This window comes from Sardina pilchardus, chromosome 9, assembly GCF_963854185.1.
Source record: "Sardina pilchardus chromosome 9, fSarPil1.1, whole genome shotgun sequence".
Taxonomy (NCBI): Eukaryota; Metazoa; Chordata; class Actinopteri; order Clupeiformes; family Clupeidae; genus Sardina; species Sardina pilchardus.
Window position 1 is genome coordinate 27,954,673 of NC_085002.1, and position 8,619 is coordinate 27,963,291.

An 8,619-nucleotide genomic window follows, 5' to 3' on the forward strand; every position below is an offset into this window, starting at 1 on the left:
TGTCAGGGGTCATTTAGCAACTCATGGGACAATGACTGAACAAGTGACCATTTTCAATTCCAAAACCAAGCTACACATACTGTACAAACCCATATCCATTACACGATTGTCAAATGTATAAGCTGCTAGCCTACTCCTCCCTACTGAAAGGCTACCGGTTTAGAAACAGGATGCAAGAAAAAACAAATCAGGTGATTTCATACATTTAAGAAGTTTATTTTTTTTAAGCCACAATGCAACAAGGGCCCAGATATCGTTGCAGATTGGAGTACAAAGCCTAGAGGGAAAAAGGAGCACAAGTTAATTGCTGAAAATATCAGTACACAAAATATTGGAGAAACCAAACCCACATACTGTACCACTTAAGGTCAACTGGACAAGCCTATTGTTTTCTGTGGAGGACATTAGAGCAAATTCAAATCCTTACCCAAGCTCAGCTGGCCTTCACAGTTTGGTCCAGCTGGGCTTCAGGCAGAGGAAGAGTGGGGACGGGAGCAGGCTCAGAGACAGGAGGATAGTCTAGAGGGATGTAGGTGGTTTGGGAATAGATCTTTTGTCCTCGCACATAACGATTGAAGGACTTGACCACGTAGCGGGTTTGAAAACCCAAGGGCTCTGTGATAACAAGGTAGCGCTCTCTCTCTGATGAGGGACCCTCAGTACCGCCACCATTAGAGGCAGCCTCTCCACTGACACCCTCCATGAAGGAACTGCCAAAATCACCCCCAACAGGTTCTAATGGAGTCATCGGAGGCGGTGGCGTTTGGGCTGGTGCCTGGCTCGCTGGGGACTGGGGCATGTTATTCCATGCTGGGGGTTCTTGGGCTGGAGCCTCAGGTTCCTGGTTCACTGGAGCTGGAAGCATCCATGTTGGGCGTGTCTGAACCCTTGCTGGAGGCTCTTGGGCTGGAGCCTGAGTCACTGGAGCTGGAGGCATCTTGACCCATACTGGGGGAGTCTGAACCCATGCAGGAACCTCTTGGGCTGGAGCCTGAGGCACCTTGGGTTTCTTGGTCACTGGAGCTGAAGGCATGAACCACGCTGGCCACGTCTGGGCCAATGCTGGAAGCTCTTGGGCTGGAGCCTCAGGAGTTTTGGGTTCTTGGTTCACTGGAGCTGGAAGCATCCATGCCGGGGGCGTCTGAACCCAAGCTGGGAGCTCTTGGGCTGGAGCCTGAGGAACCTTGGGCTTCTGGGTCACTGGAGCTGAAGGCATGATCCACGCTGGCCGCGTCTGGGCCGATGTTTGGGGCTCTTGGGCTGGAGCCTCAGGGGTTTTGGGCTCCTGGTTCACTGGAGCAGGAGGAATCTTGAACCATGCCGGGGCTGTCTGGGCCCATGCTGGGGGAGTCTGAACCCATGCAGGAACCTCTTGGGCTGGAGCCTGAGGCACCTTGGGCTTCTGGGTCACTGGAGCTGAAGGCATGACCCACATAGGAACGAGTTTCTCCTGGTGAGAATTCAGGTTTAGTGGTACAGGTTTCCTGGGACTTGTTACATCTTCACCATTAGTGAAGCTGTGGCTCACTGAAGACACAGGGGCACTGCTAGGAGGACTTCGTCTGGAGTCGGAGAACCCAAAACGCAGGGGCTCTTCTGATCCTAGAACATGAGAACAGCTTTAGACAAGATATCCTGTGGTTGTATTGTTTAATACAAATCCAAACTCAATTCTTACCTTGAAGTAGAGGACTGCATAGGCCCACATCAGTCAAGAAGAAAAGGCAAAGCCAAGGTAGCCTGTAGAATACAACACACTTAGACCAACTGATTTAATACATACAGAAAAATAAAGTAATTAGAAATACTTAGTGTGTACCTAAGCATCAAAGCAAGACTCATGGCCAACTGCAATGTCTTCACACCCAAACCACTGCTCCAGATGCTACTGCTCACTCCTCTACAATGCTACACCAACACTCCTGCTTTACCTCACAGGTAACAAAGCTGGTTTTATTGGCTCAGCCTGGCTCCGACTAACTAAGTGGCTTCAGCTGAATCTTAATTAACCAACAGGCTTCAGCTGAATCTAAATTAACCAACTAGCTTCAGCTGAATCTTAATTAACCAACAGGCTTCAACTAAATCTTAATTAACCAACTGGCTTCAGCTGATCGCAGTTGCTATAGACCTCTTAAAGGGATATTCCGCTATTTTTGGAAATAAGCTCATTTTCCATCCCCCTTCGAACAAAACAATTGATATTTACCTTTTTCCCGTTACAACTTTTAGCTTCAGCCTAGCATAGATCATTGAAACGGATTAGACCAGTAGCATCTCGCCTGCTAGCATCATGTTTAAAAGTGACTGAGATTTCCGGTAATTTTTCCATTTAAAACATTGCAAACGTACCATGGGCGCAGTGATATCACGCAGAATCTGAAAATAGTCCCCATAGACAACAAGCAGTAGTAGTGCCAGGAGTTTGCAAGTTGCCTTGATTATTATGCCAGATGAGAGTGTAGTTCCGTGTCAAATCAGCCTAGAATAACGCCAGGTTTAATTTTCAGTTGGTCTTATTGCACTCTTACTTGAGAAGGGACACGTTTTAAATGGGAAAATTACCGGAAATCTTAGTCACTTTTAAACAGGATGCTAGCAGGCGAGATGATACTGGTCTAATCCGTTTCAATGATCTATGCTAGGCTGAAGCCAAAAGTTGTATTGCCAGACTCACAAAATGGCTGGATGAACGGGAAAAGGTAAATATCAATTGTTTTGCTCGAGGGGAGGTGGAAAATTAGCTTATTTCCAAAAATGGCGGAAGATCCCTTTAAGTTCACCTACAAAAAGAAACCAAAGCCGTCATCTTTGCCCATATAAGGAGATCCGGGTGTCAATTGCCGCTAACAAAGATCCTTAAGGCAGAGCAAGATACTTCGTCGTTATTCATGTCCATGGGCACAAAATTGGGATAACTTCCTTTGCATAAAGAGACGCGTCATTGACATTTCATCAGGTCCCTTTCCACAGGTGTATAAAATCAAGGACCAATGCAATTGCTATCAATTGCGTCATTATATTATCACTCCTCCAAGCCATACTGTAGTTCAGAAAATTACTACACCCAGCTAGAACTAAGGACTTCCCCAGCAAAAAATAAATAAATTCTAGAACACATTCTGTGAGCGTAGGGCAGATGATCCTGTCTTGAGGCAAGACAAGTCACATCTGCGCCAGTGCTGTGGGACAGCTCTTGAGGCTCTCTGGACCTTGCCTGTTAGCAGGCGTCCAGCACCTCCTACTGTACATGCCAGCACCCTCATGTCATTTATGTGGAGACTATACAGGGGCCAGAAGGCCTACTCTTGTCAGGGGTAATTAGCAACTCATGGGACAATGACTGAACAAGTGACCATTTTCAATTCCAAAACCGAGCTACACATACTGTACAAACCCATATCCATTACACGATTGTCAAATGTATAAGCTGCTAGCCTACTCCTCCCTACTGAAAGGCTACCGGTTTAGAAACAGGATGCAAGAAAAAACAAATCAGGCGATTTCATACATTTAAGAAGTTTATTTTTTTTAAGCCACAATGCAACAAGGGCCCAGATATCGTTGCAGATTGGAGTACAAAGCCTAGAGGGAAAAAGGAGCACAAGTTAATTGCTGAAAATATCAGTACACAAAATATTGGAGAAACCAAACCCACATACTGTACCACTTAAGGTCAACTGGACAAGCCTATTGTTTTCTGTGGAGGACATTAGAGCAAATTCAAATCCTTACCCAAGCTCAGCTGGCCTTCACAGTTTGGTCCAGCTGGGCTTCAGGCAGAGGAAGAGTGGGGACGGGAGCAGGCTCAGAGGCAGGAGGATAGTCTAGAGGGATGTAGGTGGTTTGGGAATAGATCTTTTGTCCTCGCACATAACGATTGAAGGACTTGACCACGTAGCGGGTTTGAAAACCCAAGGGCTCTGTGATAACAAGGTAGCGCTCTCTCTCTGATGAGGGACCCTCAGTACCGCCACCATTAGAGGCAGCCTCTCCACTGACACCCTCCATGAAGGAACTGCCAAAATCACCCCCAACAGGTTCTAATGGAGTCATCGGAGGCGGTGGCGTTTGGGCTGGTGCCTGGCTCGCTGGGGACTGGGGCATGTTATTCCATGCTGGGGGTTCTTGGGCTGGAGCCTCAGGTTCCTGGTTCACTGGAGCTGGAAGCATCCATGTTGGGCGTGTCTGAACCCTTGCTGGAGGCTCTTGGGCTGGAGCCTGAGTCACTGGAGCTGGAGGCATCTTGACCCATACTGGGGGAGTCTGAACCCATGCAGGAACCTCTTGGGCTGGAGCCTGAGGCACCTTGGGTTTCTTGGTCACTGGAGCTGAAGGCATGAACCACGCTGGCCACGTCTGGGCCAATGCTGGAAGCTCTTGGGCTGGAGCCTCAGGAGTTTTGGGTTCTTGGTTCACTGGAGCTGGAAGCATCCATGCCGGGGGCGTCTGAACCCAAGCTGGGAGCTCTTGGGCTGGAGCCTGAGGAACCTTGGGCTTCTGGGTCACTGGAGCTGAAGGCATGATCCACGCTGGCCGCGTCTGGGCCGATGTTTGGGGCTCTTGGGCTGGAGCCTCAGGGGTTTTGGGCTCCTGGTTCACTGGAGCAGGAGGAATCTTGAACCATGCCGGGGCTGTCTGGGCCCATGCTGGGGGAGTCTGAACCCATGCAGGAACCTCTTGGGCTGGAGCCTGAGGCACCTTGGGCTTCTGGGTCACTGGAGCTGAAGGCATGACCCACATAGGAACGAGTTTCTCCTGGTGAGAATTCAGGTTTAGTGGTACAGGTTTCCTGGGACTTGTTACATCTTCACCATTAGTGAAGCTGTGGCTCACTGAAGACACAGGGGCACTGCTAGGAGGACTTCGTCTGGAGTCGGAGAACCCAAAACGCAGGGGCTCTTCTGATCCTAGAACATGAGAACAGCTTTAGACAAGATATCCTGTGGTTGTATTGTTTAATACAAATCCAAACTCAATTCTTACCTTGAAGTAGAGGACTGCATAGGCCCACATCAGTCAAGAAGAAAAGGCAAAGCCAAGGTAGCCTGTAGAATACAACACACTTAGACCAACTGATTTAATACATACAGAAAAATAAAGTAATTAGAAATACTTAGTGTGTACCTAAGCATCAAAGCAAGACTCATGGCCAACTGCAATGTCTTCACACCCAAACCACTGCTCCAGATGCTACTGCTCACTCCTCTACAATGCTACACCAACACTCCTGCTTTACCTCACAGGTAACAAAGCTGGTTTTATTGGCTCAGCCTGGCTCCGACTAACTAAGTGGCTTCAGCTGAATCTTAATTAACCAACAGGCTTCAGCTGAATCTAAATTAACCAACTAGCTTCAGCTGAATCTTAATTAACCAACAGGCTTCAACTAAATCTTAATTAACCAACTGGCTTCAGCTGATCGCAGTTGCTATAGACCTCTTAAAGGGATATTCCGCTATTTTTGGAAATAAGCTCATTTTCCATCCCCCTTCGAGCAAAACAATTGATATTTACCTTTTTCCCGTTACAACTTTTAGCTTCAGCCTAGCATAGATCATTGAAACGGATTAGACCAGTAGCATCTCGCCTGCTAGCATCATGTTTAAAAGTGACTGAGATTTCCGGTAATTTTTCCATTTAAAACATTGCAAACGTACCATGGGCGCAGTGATATCACGCAGAATCTGAAAATAGTCCCCATAGACAACAAGCAGTAGTAGTGCCAGGAGTTTGCAAGTTGCCTTGATTATTATGCCAGATGAGAGTGTAGTTCCGTGTCAAATCAGCCTAGAATAACGCCAGGTTTAATTTTCAGTTGGTCTTATTGCACTCTTACTTGAGAAGGGACACGTTTTAAATGGGAAAATTACCGGAAATCTTAGTCACTTTTAAACAGGATGCTAGCAGGCGAGATGATACTGGTCTAATCCGTTTCAATGATCTATGCTAGGCTGAAGCCAAAAGTTGTATTGCCAGACTCACAAAATGGCTGGATGAACGGGAAAAGGTAAATATCAATTGTTTTGCTCGAGGGGAGGTGGAAAATTAGCTTATTTCCAAAAATGGCGGAAGATCCCTTTAAGTTCACCTACAAAAAGAAACCAAAGCCGTCATCTTTGCCCATATAAGGAGATCCGGGTGTCAATTGCCGCTAACAAAGATCCTTAAGGCAGAGCAAGATACTTCGTCGTTATTCATGTCCATGGGCACAAAATTGGGATAACTTCCTTTGCATAAAGAGACGCGTCATTGACATTTCATCAGGTCCCTTTCCACAGGTGTATAAAATCAAGGACCAATGCAATTGCTATCAATTGCGTCATTATATTATCACTCCTCCAAGCCATACTGTAGTTCAGAAAATTACTACACCCAGCTAGAACTAAGGACTTCCCCAGCAAAAAATAAATAAATTCTAGAACACATTCTGTGAGCGTAGGGCAGATGATCCTGTCTTGAGGCAAGACAAGTCACATCTGCGCCAGTGCTGTGGGACAGCTCTTGAGGCTCTCTGGACCTTGCCTGTTAGCAGGCGTCCAGCACCTCCTACTGTACATGCCAGCACCCTCATGTCATTTATGTGGAGACTATACAGGGGCCAGAAGGCCTACTCTTGTCAGGGGTAATTAGCAACTCATGGGACAATGACTGAACAAGTGACCATTTTCAATTCCAAAACCGAGCTACACATACTGTACAAACCCATATCCATTACACGATTGTCAAATGTATAAGCTGCTAGCCTACTCCTCCCTACTGAAAGGCTACAGGTTTAGAAACAGGATGCAAGAAAAAACAAATCAGGTGATTTCATACATTTAAGAAGTTTATTTTTTTTAAGCCACAATGCAACAAGGGCCCAGATATCGTTGCAGATTGGAGTACAAAGCCTAGAGGGAAAAAGGAGCACAAGTTAATTGCTGAAAATATCAGTACACAAAATATTGGAGAAACCAAACCCACATACTGTACCACTTAAGGTCAACTGGACAAGCCTATTGTTTTCTGTGGAGGACATTAGAGCAAATTCAAATCCTTACCCAAGCTCAGCTGGCCTTCACAGTTTGGTCCAGCTGGGCTTCAGGCAGAGGAAGAGTGGGGACGGGAGCAGGCTCAGAGGCAGGAGGATAGTCTAGAGGGATGTAGGTGGTTTGGGAATAGATCTTTTGTCCTCGCACATAACGATTGAAGGACTTGACCACGTAGCGGGTTTGAAAACCCAAGGGCTCTGTGATAACAAGGTAGCGCTCTCTCTCTGATGAGGGACCCTCAGTACCGCCACCATTAGAGGCAGCCTCTCCACTGACACCCTCCATGAAGGAACTGCCAAAATCACCCCCAACAGGTTCTAATGGAGTCATCGGAGGCGGTGGCGTTTGGGCTGGTGCCTGGCTCGCTGGGGACTGGGGCATGTTATTCCATGCTGGGGGTTCTTGGGCTGGAGCCTCAGGTTCCTGGTTCACTGGAGCTGGAAGCATCCATGTTGGGCGTGTCTGAACCCTTGCTGGAGGCTCTTGGGCTGGAGCCTGAGTCACTGGAGCTGGAGGCATCTTGACCCATACTGGGGGAGTCTGAACCCATGCAGGAACCTCTTGGGCTGGAGCCTGAGGCACCTTGGGTTTCTTGGTCACTGGAGCTGAAGGCATGAACCACGCTGGCCACGTCTGGGCCAATGCTGGAAGCTCTTGGGCTGGAGCCTCAGGAGTTTTGGGTTCTTGGTTCACTGGAGCTGGAAGCATCCATGCCGGGGGCGTCTGAACCCAAGCTGGGAGCTCTTGGGCTGGAGCCTGAGGAACCTTGGGCTTCTGGGTCACTGGAGCTGAAGGCATGATCCACGCTGGCCGCGTCTGGGCCGATGTTAGAGGCTCTTGGGCTGGAGCCTCAGGGGTTTTGGGCTCCTGGTTCACTGGAGCAGGAGGAATCTTGAACCATGCCGGGGCTGTCTGGGCCCATGCTGGGGGAGTCTGAACCCATGCAGGAACCTCTTGGGCTGGAGCCTGAGGCACCTTGGGCTTCTGGGTCACTGGAGCTGAAGGCATGACCCACATAGGAACGAGTTTCTCCTGGTGAGAATTCAGGTTTAGTGGTACAGGTTTCCTGGGACTTGTTACATCTTCACCATTAGTGAAGCTGTTGCTCACTGAAGACACAGGGGCACTGCTAGGAGGACTTCGTCTGGAGTCGGAGAACCCAAAACGCAGGGGCTCTTCTGATCCTAGAACATGAGAACAGCTTTAGACAAGATATCCTGTGGTTGTATTGTTTAATACAAATCCAAACTCAATTCTTACCTTGAAGTAGAGGACTGCATTGGCCCACATCAGTCAAGAAGAAAAGGCAAAGCCAAGGTAGCCTGTAGAATACAACACACTTAGACCAACTGATTTAATACATACAGAAAAATAAAGTAATTAGAAATACTTAGTGTGTACCTAAGCATCAAAGCAAGACTCATGGCCAACTGCAATGTCTTCACACCCAAACCACTGCTCCAGATGCTACTGCTCACTCCTCTACAATGCTGCACCAACACTCCTGCTTTACCTCACAGGTAACAAAGCTGGTTTTATTGGCTCAGCCTGGCTCCGACTAACTAAGTGGCTTCAGCTGAATCTT

General features: G+C 47.8%; 3 protein-coding genes across 6 annotated transcripts; all 3 read right to left on the reverse strand.

The window, feature by feature from the left end:
- Window positions 1-195: 195 nt before the first annotated feature.
- On the reverse strand, window positions 196-1,925 carry LOC134091853 (fibrous sheath CABYR-binding protein-like). 2 transcript variants are annotated; one of them, XM_062544546.1, is made up of 5 exons: window positions 1,820-1,925; window positions 1,679-1,740; window positions 898-1,602; window positions 428-816; window positions 196-277 (listed from the first exon to the last, which is right to left on the reverse strand). In XM_062544546.1, exons 1-4 carry the CDS (start codon window positions 1,840-1,842, stop codon window positions 434-436), a joined length of 1,173 nt encoding a protein of 390 aa, XP_062400530.1. In that variant the 5' UTR covers window positions 1,843-1,925; the 3' UTR covers window positions 196-277; window positions 428-433. The 2 variants fall into 2 exon arrangements, with proteins under 2 accessions (XP_062400530.1, XP_062400529.1); XM_062544545.1 differs by having other exon boundaries at window positions 428-1,602.
- Window positions 1,926-3,503: 1,578 nt separating this feature from the next.
- Window positions 3,504-5,233, reverse strand: LOC134091854 (fibrous sheath CABYR-binding protein-like). Of its 2 annotated transcripts, XM_062544548.1 has the most exons (5): window positions 5,128-5,233; window positions 4,987-5,048; window positions 4,206-4,910; window positions 3,736-4,124; window positions 3,504-3,585 (listed from the first exon to the last, which is right to left on the reverse strand). In XM_062544548.1, exons 1-4 carry the CDS (start codon window positions 5,148-5,150, stop codon window positions 3,742-3,744), a joined length of 1,173 nt encoding a protein of 390 aa, XP_062400532.1. In that variant the 5' UTR covers window positions 5,151-5,233; the 3' UTR covers window positions 3,504-3,585; window positions 3,736-3,741. The 2 variants fall into 2 exon arrangements, with proteins under 2 accessions (XP_062400532.1, XP_062400531.1); XM_062544547.1 differs by having other exon boundaries at window positions 3,736-4,910.
- A 1,578-nt stretch (window positions 5,234-6,811) lies between these two features.
- On the reverse strand, window positions 6,812-8,591 carry LOC134091855 (fibrous sheath CABYR-binding protein-like). 2 transcript variants are annotated; one of them, XM_062544550.1, is made up of 5 exons: window positions 8,436-8,591; window positions 8,295-8,356; window positions 7,514-8,218; window positions 7,044-7,432; window positions 6,812-6,893 (listed from the first exon to the last, which is right to left on the reverse strand). In XM_062544550.1, exons 1-4 carry the CDS (start codon window positions 8,456-8,458, stop codon window positions 7,050-7,052), a joined length of 1,173 nt encoding a protein of 390 aa, XP_062400534.1. In that variant the 5' UTR covers window positions 8,459-8,591; the 3' UTR covers window positions 6,812-6,893; window positions 7,044-7,049. The 2 variants fall into 2 exon arrangements, with proteins under 2 accessions (XP_062400534.1, XP_062400533.1); XM_062544549.1 differs by having other exon boundaries at window positions 7,044-8,218; window positions 8,436-8,590.
- Window positions 8,592-8,619: the final 28 nt, after the last annotated feature.